At 37.2% G+C, this 17216-nt stretch overlaps 1 protein-coding gene across 2 annotated transcripts in view; it reads left to right on the top strand.

The window, feature by feature from the left end:
• tmem131 (transmembrane protein 131) overlaps window positions 1-17216 on the top strand; it is a 38223-nt gene that overhangs the window by 19803 nt on the left and 1204 nt on the right. The window contains exons 12-40 of one of the 2 annotated variants that reach the window (XM_084426747.1): window positions 10-118; window positions 556-664; window positions 745-898; window positions 993-1163; window positions 1298-1408; window positions 1568-1702; window positions 3359-3463; window positions 4782-4868; window positions 5225-5377; window positions 5548-5623; window positions 5717-5831; window positions 5923-6061; window positions 6228-6337; window positions 9413-9485; window positions 9662-9813; window positions 9903-10045; window positions 10146-10329; window positions 10507-10692; window positions 11443-11598; window positions 11722-12176; window positions 12308-12492; window positions 13761-13897; window positions 14631-14752; window positions 14833-14985; window positions 15098-15254; window positions 15377-15492; window positions 15621-15708; window positions 15800-15903; window positions 16584-16726. In XM_084426747.1, the coding sequence (XP_084282873.1) occupies window positions 10-118; window positions 556-664; window positions 745-898; window positions 993-1163; window positions 1298-1408; window positions 1568-1702; window positions 3359-3463; window positions 4782-4868; window positions 5225-5377; window positions 5548-5623; window positions 5717-5831; window positions 5923-6061; window positions 6228-6337; window positions 9413-9485; window positions 9662-9813; window positions 9903-10045; window positions 10146-10329; window positions 10507-10692; window positions 11443-11598; window positions 11722-12176; window positions 12308-12492; window positions 13761-13897; window positions 14631-14752; window positions 14833-14985; window positions 15098-15254; window positions 15377-15492; window positions 15621-15708; window positions 15800-15903; window positions 16584-16726 (4128 nt within the window). Of the gene's footprint in view, window positions 1-9; window positions 119-555; window positions 665-744; window positions 899-992; window positions 1164-1297; window positions 1409-1567; window positions 1703-3358; window positions 3464-4781; window positions 4869-5224; window positions 5378-5547; window positions 5624-5716; window positions 5832-5922; window positions 6062-6227; window positions 6338-9412; window positions 9486-9661; window positions 9814-9902; window positions 10046-10145; window positions 10330-10506; window positions 10693-11442; window positions 11599-11721; window positions 12177-12307; window positions 12493-13760; window positions 13898-14630; window positions 14753-14829; window positions 14986-15097; window positions 15255-15376; window positions 15493-15620; window positions 15709-15799; window positions 15904-16583; window positions 16727-17216 lie in introns of both variants that reach the window. The other variant, XM_084426746.1, reaches the window with a different exon arrangement.

Here is a 17216-nt window from a genome sequence, read left to right as displayed (position 1 = left end):
GTTGTATAGAGTGTTAGGCCAACTCCATCGAATGAAGCTGTTGTAGTTGAGTTCAAGCAAATTACACTAAAAGCTGGAGAGAGCCGATATGCCAAAGTTGCAAGTATTAGTTTTGATGGTAAGTACTGTTCTTTTTAGAGGTATCATTAGGAGGGCATTTGGCCTTTGTCCTCGTATAGTTTAACCCGTCATATCATGCATCTCTGTATTGATTTGATGATAATCCCCGTCAGTAAACAGATTTTTATCCATAAGTCAAAAGTTTGAGGAGAAGGTAGAAGCATTTGGGGTTTGAAATCTGTAATGATCATGTGGATATTGATTAGAAAAAAATTTTGATAAAAAAATAAATAACTTAATAACGTAATAACTTAGTCTGATCACATCAAAGCAACTAAAGTCTGTTTACAATGTTACCAGTGCTTTTTCATTATCATGAAATTATTTATTTTAGACATTTTTATTCATTGTTTTACATGAAAAAAAAAAAGTGTTTACAGATTTAACAAAATAAATGTTTGTGGTGTTTTTTTTTTTTTTTTAAAAACCTTCCAGCTTCAAAAGCAAGAAGACCAGACCAGTTTTCTGGAAAAATAACAGTGAAGGCAAAAGAGAAAAGCTACTCAAAGCTTGAAATCCCTTACCAAGCTGAAGTTTTAGAAGGGTAAGAATTCTTTAAGTTAGCCAGCATATATTTAGAGTCTTGTAACTAGTTTACAATGTATTAATGCTTACTGTTTCTAGGTACCTGGGCTTTGACCACACAGCCACCCTGTTCCACATCAGAGACAGTCCTGTAGATCCAGTGGACAGGCCCATCTACCTCACTAATACTTTCAACTTTGCCATACGCATCCACAATGTGTCCCTTCCCGAAGAAGCCAAGACAATGTTCAATGTGAGCAATTTTTCTAGCCTTCACAAAACTTCTTTCAAGTAAAAATATTAAAATGAAAGTAAAATATTGGTGTTATTTTAATTTTTTTTTACAGGTGCATAATTTCAGCACACCAGTTCTTATCCCTCCCCATGAGTCCCGCTACATTTTCTCCCTTCTGTTTCGACCAGTAAGACCCTCCATCCACATCGACAGCAACATTCTCCTCATCACCAATGCTTCTAAATTTCACCTGCCAGTCAGGGCCTACACAGGCTTCTTGGAGGTACATTAGAAACAGCTTACATGGGACAAACTTTCACCAATGTAACCTAATTCTGAATTTTAAATGTTGTGAAGTAATTGTTTCATTTTAGAGATTATATGGCCATGATTTGTCTTTGCTTTCTTATTTAACAGCCCGTTGTTCTTCCTCCCTGTCTACGAGAGCATATCTTAGACTTTGGTGTCCTTAGTGCCACAGACACCAGCAGTTTGGTGTTTGTGGTGGTCAACAGCAACCCAATTGAGGTGCGAGGTCATCATGTTCAGTATTTTGTCACATTTTTCTCATTTGGATAAGAATAGCAGTCCTCTTTTAAACTTTCAAGACGTTACTGGAGTGAGCAGTAATGTCGATATGGCTTTTTCTTTATGAATACGTGTTCAGGGATTTCTCTGTACTTACAGTTGGAGATAAAGTCGTGGTTGGTGACAGGAGACAGTCTGTCATTGGAGTTGCTTAACACAGAAAGAGGGAACAGAAGTATAGCGCTGAGCAGAATTCAAGAGCTGCAGAACACATCAGCCGCCCAATATAAAACCGTAAGAGCGCAGTCTTTATCACTCCTTTACTGCCCCTTACCAGAACTTATGTTTAAATCATTCCAGAATCATTTTCTCTGTAATAGACAGCATTTCACAGAGCTTAAGTTGTCTTTTTGCTGGAATATTCATTAACTAAGATAATTATCTCTGTATCATAATAAATATCTGATAAAAGTATTTACAATCCAGATACGCTAAGTTATCCAGTATAAATATATACTGTGATTTGAGTGGTTAAAAAGTATTGTAAAGTGGAAAGTGTGGAATTGTCAGAAGCTGTGCTAGTGGTTGTAAAAGTGATACTAATACCATTATGAAGTACTGATGCTATTACAAGTAGTACTGTTACAAAATTCTGGAAAAAAATGACTACATTCAAAGATTCTGAATGTTAAAATGTATCATGACTTGTGCAGCAAAATAAGACTGCAATAGCACACTAGTAATTAATATTTTGTTTTCATTTTATGGTCATATTTTTATTTAAAATATAAATTGTCCTCAAAGAATCAATTTAACACCTGAAATGATGCACTCTCCCACGCTAAATATTGATGAACATTTTTTGTACCTTGTCTGCTCTAATAGTTTTAAATGTGTATATAAATATTTTGTGGTCTTTATGTGATTGAAAATATTTCAGATTTTAAAGATTGGAAAAACAGCTGATAACCAAATAGAGCCATACATGGTTATCTGCAGGCAGTCATATGACTTCCGGTGGAATCTTTACATGTCCGTACTTGTGGTAAAATTGCAGAAGTGTCGCAAGATATGTGGTTTTGGGGGACTGCAAGCACAGGAGTTATTTCATATATATATAATTTTTTTGTTTTTTTAAGAGCCTAAATAAGTTAATGTAAACTGATTGATACAGTTCACAGAGAAATGCTTCAGTTAAACTATAGAGTCTTTTTTTTAATATATACACCACTTAACATTAGAGTTACACTAAAGAGAGCAGTGGCCTGTTGCACAAAGCTGGTTTCAGTTGCTACTTTAGAGACAAAATCTTTTTGTCTCATCTTTTGCTGCTAATTATTTATTATATTTATATTATATGAATCAGTGTTTATTCCTGCCTTGTAAATGCTAATTTTCAAAATGATCTCTTAATCTACAGAACTGAGAAGTAATTTGCACCGTAATCTGCTCGTCACTTTTAGGTGCACTTTAGAGTTAATCGCAAACTCTGGATCAAACCTGAGTTGACAGACAACGTTTATACCGAGCGTTGTGACCCCGTTCAACCTGATCTATTTGTCAACTCTAAACCTACTCTGAAACTCAGAGTTTGTTCATCTAGCTTTGCGCAATATGCCACTGGTGCATTAAATGTAAAGTTTATTATTCCATGTTGTGATATTTATAGGGCCATCACACAATGTTCCAACATTAATGATCAGTATAGAAACAAACATGCTCTTATCCATCTAATGAGGGAAGATTTAAAAGGTTAACATTTTTAAAAGAGTTGTTTGCCATGTGTGCCATGTTTTTCATATTTTAATAGTAAATATGAGCATCGGTTAGGTTTAATGTAGTTGTGTTCCAGTATGTATTTGCATCCTGCAAGAAAAGCAGGATGGTTACAGGACTGTCATTTGTACGCATAGGTGTTCATAACTCTGTATTGCATGTCTGTTTCCTCAGGTAATTTTAGCTTCAGGCTATTATGCAGCGTTTAAAGTCACTTTGGTGGCTAAAGCTCTAGAGGGAGTTTATGATGGAGCCATACACATTACAACAGACTATGAGGTATGTTTCATCCTGAATGTGTGGGTCTCTATTATTACTATTTTTCCCTAAAACTGTCATGGCAAAGCTGATGCTAAGGCAGGGGGATCTGTGAACTTAGGGGGATCTCGAACACGCCAAAAACCAGGTATTTTATAGGGGCTTTTGCACCGGAGGAACCTTCATAATTCCTAGAACTATTGGCGGAAGTACCTGGTTTTTGGCGTGTTCGCACCGCAGGAACTAGGAATGATTTTAGTTCTTGGAACTCCTTTCGGAGGAACTAATTTAGCTCCTACTTCAGGGCAGGATCTGACCCAGCACTATAGGAACTACCAGTTACGTTAGTGTTCGCTGATTGACCGAACCCATGCGAAACACCAGCAACTACCATTTAAAAAAAAAGCTGTGTAAACACACAGATTATAGCCTATATATTTACTCCAGAAACGAACTCTACGAACATGGAAAACAGTGATAGATGGGCCTCTTAACCTGTAATTCTGCTCAGGCTAGCAACACTGGACATCAACCAAATGGCATAAGCTAATACCTTTTCATATACTATCTACTTTCTATGTATAACAGTTCTATCTAATAACGTATTAGACAGGAATTTTAGACAGATCGCCAACTAATGAACACAGACAATGCGAGCACTGTGTGCTCAGGCTCTGCCGTTCTCAGCACCGTCAAAATAAAGGTCCGCCATGCCGTTAAAATAAGTCACAACAAGAAGTGCGGCTTACTTCATATTTCAGAGTTCCTACTGGTGGTGCGAACGCAAACAGGAAAATGTTCCTAAGGGAACCATTAGATCTCTGACCTAGAACTACACGCTGCGAAAGCCCCATATATATATATATATATATATATATATGTATATATATATATATATATATATATATATGGGGCTTTGTAGGAATTATGAAAAGGTTCCTCCAGTGCGAAAGCCCCTATAGAGGCTTTTGCATCGGAGGAATCTTTTCATAGTTCCTAGAACTATTGGCGGAAGTACATGTATATATAACATTACTTTCATTAATTTATAAGGGGAACTTTCTAGATTCTTTCACGTCAATCTTTGCAGATTGAGATGTTCTGAAATTTTCATTTTGGTGTGTATATTATACTGGGCTGACAGCCACTGATGTTAGCGGTTCCTGGTTTGATACCAGCAGATTTTAGGGGTTTTGTAGGGGAGCAAATGTTTTAGAACAGTTTCAGATCAAGCTCCTGCACCAGCTCAGGCACACTATAGGTAGAAAAGTGGCATATATATTTAACAACACAGTGGCAACCATTGAGCAAATCTTTAGCTAATATGTTTTTCTTTCAGATATTGACTATCCCTGTAAAGGCTCTCATAGCTGTTGGAACATTAAGCTGTTCACCCAAACAAATCATTCTTCCCCCTTCATTCCCGGTAAGTCTTAAAAACCATAATGTTATGTAGATTCTCAGTGTACTTCTCAAAATCTTAGTCATATCCTTTTGTCTCTAGATTTATTTTTGTAAATGGTTCAAAAGTACCTGTTTATTGAGATCTCAACGTACTAAAGACACTTCTATTGTACATGTAATGTGAGCATGTGATTCATCCCTGCTTTTACCCCCAGGCACTGTTTGATCACCACTCCCTGTGTCCAGTGCCATGTGCTAACATGACCTGTTTTGCAAACCGCTGTTATTTTTACTAGACAAGAGACCATTCATTAGGTTTCAGACTATTTCAAAGTGATTTTCATCAGCTGTTAATGTTTTTCTGTGTTTTTTATTTAGGGAAAAGTAGTTCACCAAGGTTTCAGCATACAGAGTTCTTTCTCACAGAAAGTAAGGCTTCAGCAAATTCGCTCTCTCACGGAGGACGTCCGGTTTTACTTCAAACGACTTCGCAATAACAAAGTGGAGTTGGAACCCAGACGAAAGTCCAAGGTGCCAGGCCCAATTACAACACTATAACGCTATACTAAATGAAATGCACCTGCCCACAGTTTGCTCAGTTTACTTTGCTATAAGTACAATAATACAATATAGAATCATTTTGGATGAATCAGATGTTTTATATCTTAAGAATTTACTTTTGTTTTTTACTCCTTTTCCAGATAGCAAACATTTATTTTGATGCCAGCTTGCAGTGTGGTGATCACTGTTATGTGGGATTACCGTTTGTATTGAAATGTATGCTTTTTTTCTGAAAGAAATTAAGTCTTTATTTCAAAAATTAGTTGTTTTCTCAATTAATATTTCTCCTATGTGTTTTTCTTTCTGCAGCGGAGTCCAGGCCCCATGGTTTAGTTATGCAGGAGGACATGTGGGATGCTGATGTAGATCTACACCAGCGGCTCCTGAAAAGATGGCGAGAGCTCAAAGAGCAGTCAGGCCTTGAGTGAGTATATCTTGCTTGAAACCAGATTTAGATAACCACACAGTGAATGTATTGTGTATGTATCTTTGATGTGATTGTCTTGTTTGTGAAGGGTTGAAGCTTTCTTCGAAGTGAACACAGATCTGCAGAAAAATGTTCAGGCCAAAATCTTAGCTCAGCTCACATGGCCCTCGCTGGTCAACTCATCACAACAGATCCATTTTTCACTTACAAACACCAACAGCTCATCGGTGAGTGTATTCACACGCCAATCATTTACAAAACTCTACATACCTCTCCCCTTTGTGTGCCTATTTATTAATATCTTTGTATTAATTTGTTTTATCTACAAATGATTAAGTCCACTATAGTATTTTCACTGTAGTCAAATACATTGACCTGAACTTGTCTTTTTAGGAAGAAGAAGTGATTCTAGAAAACCCAGCCGATGTCCCGGTCTACGTCCAGGTTCTCCCTCTGGCTCTGTACCCAAATCCTTCAGTGTTCACAGGCAAACTTGCTGACAGGTAAGGCACTTCTTATGCGTTTTCATGTATGAAGACCTGTTTATACCATCCAGGGCTTGATATAAGCACTGCCCGATGGCCCGGGGCCTTTAAAGTGCAAGAAGATGTGAAAGAGAACTCAATTCAGTACCCGCAAGCTGTCTTATAGATAGTTTTCTGTACGCACGCACACAGAAAGCCGCCTTTCAGACCAAATTGAGTTCTCCTTTTCATCTTATCGCGCTTGAATGGACAAATGCACACAAAATTCACAAAAGTATCCTTGTAAACAGATTTAGAATTTTTCCTAAGTGAGTGTAAACAGTTGGAAAAAATCGAATGTCTATCAGTATGTTAGATCCGTACAGAAGTCTGAAAGTGACAGCAGCCTAAATATACCTGCTGCTATGTGTGTCATTATTGTTAATCAAACAACAAAAGAAAAAGAATCACTCATTGCTCTTGCCTGAAAACATTTAGTAGCTTCAACCCTTTCACACGCAAGTTTAAAATATTCTAGCTGACCCCCCAGCATGAGTTTTTTCTAAGGCCAATGTTATTTTAGACCAGATCATCTTATTTCCATGCTTTTCACACCGCAGCCACAATTGCGCTGTATGACACATGTATCGCTTTTATTTCGTTTATTTTTTTTATTCAAAATATATGACAAAACACATTCACTTACACATGTTTGACAATCGAAATATATCAGATAGTTCATGATATAGTTAACAAATTTGTGAAATGTTCACAAACTTGTGAACTATATAATGAACTATCTGATATGGGGCTTTCGCACCGGTTAGTTATAGGAACTTAATTCTAGGAACAAGCCACCAGCCACCAACGAGTGGTTTTCATTTTCATGTTTGCGTTCGCACCGCCAGCAGGAACTCTCAAGTCAAGTCATCTTCATTTATATAGTGCTTTTAACAATGCTTTGTTTCAAAGCAGCTTTACAGAGATAAATGTATAATTTAAGGTAACAGAGATTGTTTTGGCTTTACAGCAGTTCTTTAATAGTTATTTTCATGCTAAAGTTAGTTTTGATTGATTCGCTTCCGTCGCAACGATCATTTGTTATTAAATTAGGGGCCGCTAAGACGACACCATTCTCTCTACACAGACTTTAAACGCGAACCTGTGATAAACGCTGATGGCGTTCACATGCGCATTAAGAATTGGTTCTATAGTTATGTGCGTTTGAATATATGTGCGCAGGTTTGTAATTCCTTACAAACCAAGCCTAAACAAAGTACTGGTCTTTCCTTATAAATTTTGATACAGAATTTAATTTAATTTTGTTTTATTTTGTCACTTCGGGGTAGGTACGCGAAACGAATTTTCCCGACAATGCTTTATCTGTAGAGTGGTAAAGGGATCCTCCATAGGGAGAGACTAGTTGGCACTTCAGCACTGCATTGTCATCGGGTCCAGGCGAAGGTCCTTCGTCAGATCTGGATACGGCCTGGATCCGGCAGGCTGCGGGAAAACCTTGGGATAAACAAAGGCACTAAAATTAGCGTAGATGCCATTCTTCTTATGATGTAACGAGTACATCAGGATTTATGGGAAGTGTTCCCGGTTCCGGCTGACCTAATCTATGCAGCCTAACATTGAATTATAGAAGTCTATAATGTATTATGTGAATGCTAGGTCAAAGAGATGTGTTTTTAGTCTAGCTTTGAACTGACAGAGTGTGTCTGCTTCCCGGACAATGTTAGGAAGACTGTTCCAAAGAGTGACGTAAGCTGCGCCTGTTGTTGTGTGACTTTTATTTTGACGGCGCAGCGGACCATTATTTTTATGGCGCTGAGAAGGCCAGCATGAGCCTGAGCACACAGTGCTCGCATTCTCAGTGTTCATTTGTTTACGATCTGTCTAACAGTCCTTTCTAATACGTTATTAGATTGAACTGTTATACAAAGAATGTAGACAGTATATGAAAAGGTATTCGTTTTCAATTGCCAATAGTTCTAGGAACTATGAAAAGGTTCCTCTGGTGCAAAAGCCCCTATATATTCCGATTGTCAAATATGTGTATGTGTTTTGTCGTTTAAACACCTTTTATTATGATTATGTTCTAAATTAACACGAATAGGCATCGCCATGTTAGTTCGTGCCTCATTTCAGTGAATCAGATCTGTTGGATTTACATCATGTTAATTCACCCACTTCTCCCGAAATACATGAAAGTAAGTGGTATCTGATATGAATAAAACATGTCGTCAAATTATAATTGAAAGGATTATTATTGCTGCTTCCATAGATGTCAGTGTGTATTTTACTAACTATAAATGTATATTTGCTTGTACTTATGTGTATTTAAATGTTTGAAAACTAACATAAACATTATGTGGTTGAAAACTGAATAGTTGTGATGTCTCTAGCTAAGCGCCAGCCAAAGTGCGAAAGCACATTTAAATTTAGCAGTTGATCACATTATACAGTGTGATCGTACATGTCAAAGGATTAATCTGTTTAATTTATACAGTGAAGATTGTGCAGTCATTTTACATTTCATTACTGTATTCAATTTCTATAGCATTTCTTACCTGAATACTACTGTTAGACCCATCTGAAAAACTTATAGCACTATTTATTTCACTTGTATCTTTGTTGTTTTGTTATTTTTTTTATTATTATTACTGTTTATTTCTCTTTAATAATTTTTAAACTTTACATTAGTTAGGCTTGTATTAGTTACTGTGGTATTGAAATTTGAATCGAGAATTGTGAATTTTTGGTGTTGCAACAAACTTATTAATTAGAATGCAAGGTATGTGTCAAAAACAATGAAAACAATAACTTTTTTGTTTTTTGTAGCAATGCCAGTGACATTTTTGGCAGGGCAAGTAAATATTTTAACCAGTAGAAAAAAATCTTAGCAATTGGGATATTATATGAAAACAAAATATGGCTCAAAAATAATAAATAAATCTCCAGATAATATTTTATTTTTAGTAAGTGCTAGATGTGAAAGAACAATATGTACAGTAAATGTACAGATATTGCAATGTTAGTTCTTTTGCAATATCATTCAGCCCTAAAATGGATTTCATTTGATGTTTTATTTCCTGTTGTTCCTTAAAGGTTTCCATTAGGAAAGTTGTCCAACATCAACATTGACACACAAACACTGGAATTCCAGGTTCATAAAAATCATGTAAGTAACAAGGACTTTTTGTGACCATGTAGTGACATTTTATTGTATTATTGAATCAGTTTAACTTAATTCTTCTACATGGCAAAATTCCTTTCATGATATCCACCCAAATAAAGAATTGCTGCACCGTGGTTGGGGTGTGTCTATGCTGCTAATGATTTGTTTATGTTTGTCAGTCTTCAGTGATGAAGAGTTCCACAGGATTTGTTGAAGGTTTGATTCGGCCCTACATATATAATGTGCTCCTTATGCCTGGGGAGGTAAAGTCCTTCAATGTGAGGTTCAGACCCATTACCAATCACAGTGTCTCTTCTCTGCTAGTAGTCAGGTAAGTTTAGTGTGCCAAGTGAATGCCAAAAAAACCCAAAGAATGCTATGAGAGTGCTGTTGCACATTACCCTTGTCATGTTTGCACAGGAACAACCTGACGATAGTAGACTTGATCATGGTTCATGGTCAAGGCACAACAGAGAGTCTTAGACTGGCTGGTAAAGCCCCAGGTCTAGGCAACTCTCTGAGGTTTAAACTTACCGAGGCATTCCTCAAAGACTGTTCAGATGGTGAGTGTCAAAGTTAAATAAGACTTCTGAAGTTTGATATTCTTTACCTTTCTATTCACATACTTATTATGCTGTTGTGTATGTTTCTCAATTCTTTAAGTTAAAGCCAAGGAACCAAACTTCACTCTTCGAAGGACTTTCAAGCTGGAGAACACAGGTCTTCTCCCGATTCACATTCGATCTATGGAGATCAGTGGCAACGCATGTGAGGGTTATGGCTTCAAAGTTCTCAACTGTGAAGAATTTGCACTCAAACCAAACAGTTCAAAAGACCTCGTCATACTGTGAGTGGTTTCATGGTTACCATTTTTAACAGAAAATAAATGTTGTGTTAATAATGTCTTTAAAACGTAGCTGCTTTTCATTCCAAATGAATTTCATTCCCTTATTTTAGAGAGTTCGATCATAAATAACAGTTGGACAAAGATATGATTAACTCTTTTCTATCTTGTGATGTACAGGTTTACACCAGATTTCACATCATCCAGAGTGATCCGGGAGCTGAAGTTGGTGACTGCGGGAGGCTCAGTGTTTGCGTTCGTGCTGAATGCATCATTGCCATATCACATGCTGGCAGTGTGTGCCGAGACCCTTCCCCGACCCAACTGGGAGCTTGAGCTCTACATCATCGTCTCCCTCATTATGAGGTCTGATTTCTCATATTCGATCACCTGATAGCTAAGAAAGTCTAAACTCGTACTCATAAAATCTTATAAACATTGCACAGCAAAAACTAAGCCTTTGTTCACACTGCACAAAATTCTGATTTGTTTTTTCAAATCTTATCTTTAGGATTAACTGTCCACACTGATCCACTAACATTCAAAAGTTTGGGGCCAGTAAGAAATTTTTTTTTTTTTTTTTTTTTTTTTTAAACAAGTCTCTTATGCTCACTAAGACGGCATTTATTTTATTTCAGCATCATTACTCCAGTCTTCAGTGTCACATGATCTTTCAGAAATCATTCTAATATACTGATATTGTGCTCAAGAAACATTTCTTATTAACAATTTTGAAAACAATTCTTAATTATTTTGTAGAAAAATTTGATGGAAAAACTCATTTAAACTACAGTATTAATACTTAACCCTTAAAAAGTATTCATTTCTTTAAGAAAATACTGACCCCAAACTTTTGAACAGTAGAGTATTGGAGTTGGTTAGGCCTAAAATTCAAGTATGAAACCCTGGCATTCATTTTTGACATTTTAAGAAATGTTTGCTATAGATAGGCCTATGTATATTATGTAAATTGAGCATTGTGTTTGTAGTGTATTATTAGTATCTCTTTCTAATTCTGTTTCATGTATAATATTTTTTTATATATTTTAACACATGGAATTAATAAAATACTTGTTTCTTTATCTGTAAATGAATAACAGTGTGATATTTCTTTAGCTCCATGTTCCTGCTGGTCATCGCTACTGCCTATCTGGAGGCCCAGGGAATATGGGAGCCCTTCAAACGACGGCTGTCTGTGGAATCCAACTCTCCCATGGAGACTGGAAAACCTTTTGATCTCAGGGAAATTGTACGAATTCAAAGTGATGCTAAGTGAGTGAGGAATTTTTTTTTTTTGTTAAAATAAAAAAGTGAAATGCCATTTTTGTTTCTCTCTGATTTTCTCCGCATTGTTTTATCTGAGAAGTTTTACGAAATGCATTTAATCCGTTGCAGCTTGAATGATTTTGCCGACTCAAACCAGAACTCAACAAGAGGAATGTACGGGTCAAACGTGGGTGGGCGGACTGGGGGTCGGCAAGGTGGTCCGCACTCCACTTCCAACAGCAACGGTGTTCTGCCAGACAGCAAGCCCAGATCTGGTTCAGGCCGCTCTGGATCTATGCAATCGTCTTCCTCCTTTCCTCTCAATAAAGATAGTGGCCAAGGACTCACTCAGCTGACTAACCGAAAGGCCCGGAGTTCCAAACAGCAGCAGCAGGGCTCAGGCCTCCTGGAGGACCTCCCGAGCTCAACACCCTCACAGTCCAACAGCACAAGGGCCAACAGTACAGAAGATCAGGATTACAACCGACTCCTGGTAGCCATGGATAAAGACATTGACAGGCCTGAGTCTTCTGCCAATAATGTGTCTTTAGAACACAATTCACAACAGTTCTCACAAAACAAAGGTAATGTATAACAATATAGAAATATAGCTGTATAGATTAACATTCAACTACTTATGCCAGGTGTTTGCCCCAGAGGTCAGTGTAATTTGCAAAATGCACAATATAACTTAATTTACTTGAATGTTTTTCAGTGCTTGAATCAAAAGGGAAAGTGAAGAATAAAACAAAAGCTCTTAAGAAGAAAGAGGAGAAGGAGAGGAAAACAAAGGGAAAGGCTCAAGGAGAAGATTTAAAAGAGCCACTGGCAGACAATGATGACAGCTCCTCTACTACCACAGAGACCTCTAACCCAGACATGGAGGCCAATATTAAAGAGGTACATACACGTGAGACATACTAGACCAGGGGTCTTCAACACGTCGCTCGCGAGCTACCAGTAGCTTGTGGATTGATTGGAGGTAGCTCGCCAAGGGGCCGCTCAAGTTCGTTACTTCAAATGTAGGCGCGAGGAAAGCACACTCATAATTGAAGCGGTGCGTTTTTTTAGATTTGAGTTTTTCTAGGCGCAGTGAGATGAAAAAAATCTCAACTTTTCAGAATGCCGCAAGCGCACCGCAGGTCATGTGACAAGAACCAACCAATCAGCTTCACCCTTTCTGTAACTACATTGAAAGCTCAGTCAACATGAAGGATGGAGGTGCACCCAAACACTACGGGTGTTTTTCTCTTCTCCGTAAATAAATCTTGTAGCAGAGCTACAGCAAGTGTTTTTCGGTGGTGGAAATCCATTAGCTACTAAAACTTCTTTGTTGTTGTGGAGAGCTCAGTGCATGGTTTCATAGCAACGACAGACGCCACGGTAAAATCGGACAGAATTTTACTATTAATAATAAAAGATAAGCTAATGTGCATTGTAATTGTCAGTAATTTATCCTTTTGACTCATTCTTTTTATAAAAATGATTTAAAGGATGAAATATGTGAGGTTTATCTTTTTATAAAACTTTATTTTAACTTGTACATGTTAGTAGATAACATGTTGCGAGACACTCCTTTAAAATCTTGCCATCATTTATAATGTTATTATTTTAATGTTTATGTAAACAAAAAGTGCATATTGATGCTAATTTTATTTGCTGGTTTTCGACATAAAACTGATTTTATTGTGTAGTATTAGTACTTTTTTAACAGGATTCGGTGATAACCGTGATCATTTTGGTCACTATAATCATGAAATGAAATTTTCATGCCATTTCATCTCTAGTTATGATGCACTATAAAATCAACTATAATTATGTGTGTTTACAGTATAATATGCAAAGTACAATTTTCTATACATTTTTTTTATCTCTGATTCTGTTCTTTTCTCTGACATTTAAGGGTGACATATATAGGCCTACAAAAACTCTTTTAGGTCTAAAACAGTTTGGATAGTTGTTAATATGAGAGTTATGAGACATTATTTAAGAGATTTAAGTATTGCATTATATGAGTTTCTTTCGGCCACTTTCATTTTTAAAAAGTAGCTCTCAAATGAAAAAAGGTTGGAGACCCCTGTACTAGACCAACAGAGTACTTCAAAATCAACTTGCTATTAGTTGCTTTTTAGATGAACTCTTTGACTACAATTTGTCTTATTAACCAGGAGCCAGTGAAGGTGAAAGGAAAACCTGTGTCAATGGACAGTGGAAAAGAAAGAGAAGAAATTACTCCCTTTCCTACTAAACTAAAAACTAAGAAACAACCAACCACAAAGAAGGAGAACCAAGTGGAAAAATCCAGGTTTGTTCAGAGATTGTTGGTGTTGGGGGATTTGGAAGGAACAACTTCTGGGATATTTTATGTAATTTGCAGGCGTCCAGGAGACGCTATCAGTATGCCAGAGACTCACTGAACTACTGGGAGAGGTGGGATGTCTGCAGAATTGCATCAAAGCAGCTTTACAGTATAAAAAAAAAAAAAGTGTAGTGTCAGGTTCAGTGTTGTAAAGTTCAACTTAAGTTTTTCAGGAATCAGAATTTCAATTATAATTGGAGCTTCAATTTCAACTATAAAGCATCTTTCCAGTGTATTCACAGTACAAGCTTTCCATGTCAAATAAGGTGGAGCCTATTTACCCACCTATTTATAATCATGACCAATGGCAAGTCCGTAGGTGTTTAACAGCCAGTGAAAAGTTTTCTGGTAGTTTCAACTTCAACTTTTGTTCGAAATGGCAGCACACCTGTTTGTTCTTTGACTTCCTTTGAAATATATCAGGGCCTTTAGAGGTTGGGGCCTGAGGTTTAGGTGATTTTAGTGGGGCAGAAATGACATACTTCATCTTGAAGGCCTTAAAATTTCCAGTGAGCCTTTTATCTGTAACTTAGAATACTGAATATAAATGAATTGAATTATGGATTTTTGTTTTGCATCAGACTTACACAATCTCTATTATTACTCTGATCAGTTTAATATCATATAAAAAAAAAATATGAAGATATATTATAAATATGATATCATATTTTCTACACAGCTCTCTTGAACTCCCTTACGTCACACCCCTGGAAAAACAGGATAAGCAGCGCAAGACCTTCACCAAAACCCTTGCCAATACAGGAATTCACAGCTTCTCCAAACCACGAGCTCTGGGCAAACGTACGTGTCCGCTTTTCCACCCAACTTTTGAATCTTGAAACCATTTAAAACTTTTTTTTTTTTTTACTCTATCCTAGTAGTCAGTGGGAAGTTGGGTGATGACCGGCTATCTCCACTTGGAAAGTTTGTATCCAATGGCTCCATGTCAGAGCTGGGTCATAGCAGTGGATCAGAAGGAGAGAAAGAGTCCCCCCCACCAGAATGGGATGTTCCTCTCAGCAAAACTGGCAACCGTAAGTAATGAGTGCTTAAAGTAGAAGTTTAACCTGGGCTTATTTTTGAGTCAGTTTGCTATTTTATGTACTCTTATCCCAAAATTTAAACATTTGTCTCATGTCTTATCAGAAGCAGACAGTCTTCAGCAGATCTCTATGCAGACCATGCATGCAGACCCCTTCCTGAAAGGACCCAGTTCAGTCATCTCCAGAACCTGTTCCCCACCCCCAACCTCCCCTGGCCTGGTGCCTCGTGGAAGCTACAGCAGCGTGCTCCACACCAACTGGTAACTTTAACAGGCGTCTGCTTTAAAGTGCACATACTACTAGAACTCATTTGAGAAACTGCCATCAAGGCAGGCGTTGTTTTCTTGTATATTTTGTATATTCTTGTATATTTTTTTTATAGCGAGGCTACTTTAAAGAAGGCTCCAGGGAATAAGCTCACCAAGTCGGCCTCTTTGCCTGGTCAGAATGGAAATCCAACTTTTGCAGCTGTAGCTGCTGGCTATGACAAAAGCCCTGGTGAGTTTGCACTTGAATGTAGTTGTGCACCGAATTTGTGGGTGATACCATTAACTGATATTTATTTTTAAAGTACCAACACATTTATGCGTCAATGTTATACAAGTTGTGTGCTCTTGTTTTCACAGGTGGCAGTGGCTCAGCTAGTAAAGCTGACAGTCTGGGGAAGGTGCCACTGTCTCACATGACATCAGTTGAGAGTGATGGATCTGACAGGTGCAGTGCCTTCATAATGAAACATTGCTTAATGCATTGCTTAATCAATGTTTTTACAAGTATATTTATAATGTCATTGTGCATCTTTTAGCTCTGGACTCTGGAGCCCAATAGACACCACCAGCAGCCCCGCTCTTGGTCCGGTTAACTCTTTCTCTGCTTTTGGACCCAACAACCCACTTAATCTCTCTGGAGGTATGCAAAAACCAGACTATATTTTACATTTTAATTTAAAAATAAAATGCAAAAAATCAGGCATGTGATTAGCTAAAGACAAAAAGGAAGGAAAACCACGCCTGACCCCAAGGCAATTATTATTATTAAAATAAATAAATAAATAAATAAATATTGCAATAATACTAGGGCTGCCCCTGACTAAAGTCAACTAGTAGTCGTTCATTTAAGCCATTAGACGACTAATCGCACATTTTTATTAATTTAATTACTTAAATATATACTGGAGGTGGAATATATGCCTATTCCGCGATCAAGTGCTGATAAAGCTTGCTGCAAAGCACTGGCAAAAATAATTAGTATGATTGTGTCGGAAAAAAATAGCAAGGAGACGTTTTAATTGTTTATTAATATACTAGTGATTTTTCAGTCTGTGTCGGCTGCAAAGATAAAGTATTAGAGAACGTATCATTTTGCGGTAACTTTCAGTAATTGTTTAAGGCCATTTCGCGATTTTAATCATCATACAGTAACCACCACCCTTCCTCAAAACCTTTTTTTCTTGGATATTAGCAACTCGTGGTTCATACTTTTCAGGGCAGAAAATATGTAAATGCATATCAATGCGGAAATATCACATCCCTGTAAAGTCCAGTTTGCAATGCCAGTGTATCCAATATTATGGTTATTTTCTCTATCAGTTTTCAGAGGCATGACCGTTCCCAAGAGTTCAGAGCCCCAGCAGAGTTGGCCTGAGTACACTCCAGTGTCTCCGTCCATCTGGGAGACTGAGCCTGGTATCACCTGGGCTACCAGCACTGGATCCCCATCAACTCCAACAACTGTAAGATATCTCTTCCTTTGTCAGCTTGTCTCATCCACACCTTTGATCCCATAAAGAACATTTAAAACTACAATCATGGAGTGTATTGAAACCTCAGTGACGCTTCCCGCATTTTTTGAAATCAAGGTTATTTTCAGGTGAATCTTGAGCCATTACACAGACTACACTATTGTAAAAGTTTGGGGTCATTAAGATTTCTACTCAGCAGTGATGCACTAAATTGATCAGAAGTAACAGTGAAGACATTTATATTAGAATTAGAATGATTTCTGAAAGATCATTTGACACTGAATACTGAAGTAATGGTTGTTGAAAATTCAGCTGTCATTAAAAGGAACAAATTGCATTTAAAATATATTAAAATAGAAAAGGAGTAATAACGGGTACACTATTTTACAATATTTTTTTTTTTATCAAATAAATGCAGCCTTTGGGAACATAAGAGACTTTAAAAAAAAATCTTACCATCTCAGAACTTTTTAGTAGTGTG

The sequence above is a fragment of the Rutilus rutilus genome (assembly GCF_951802725.1).
Source record: "Rutilus rutilus genome assembly, chromosome: 12".
In the NCBI taxonomy this organism is placed as follows: domain Eukaryota; kingdom Metazoa; phylum Chordata; class Actinopteri; order Cypriniformes; family Leuciscidae; genus Rutilus; species Rutilus rutilus.
This window is presented reverse-complemented; position numbering and strand designations above follow the sequence as displayed.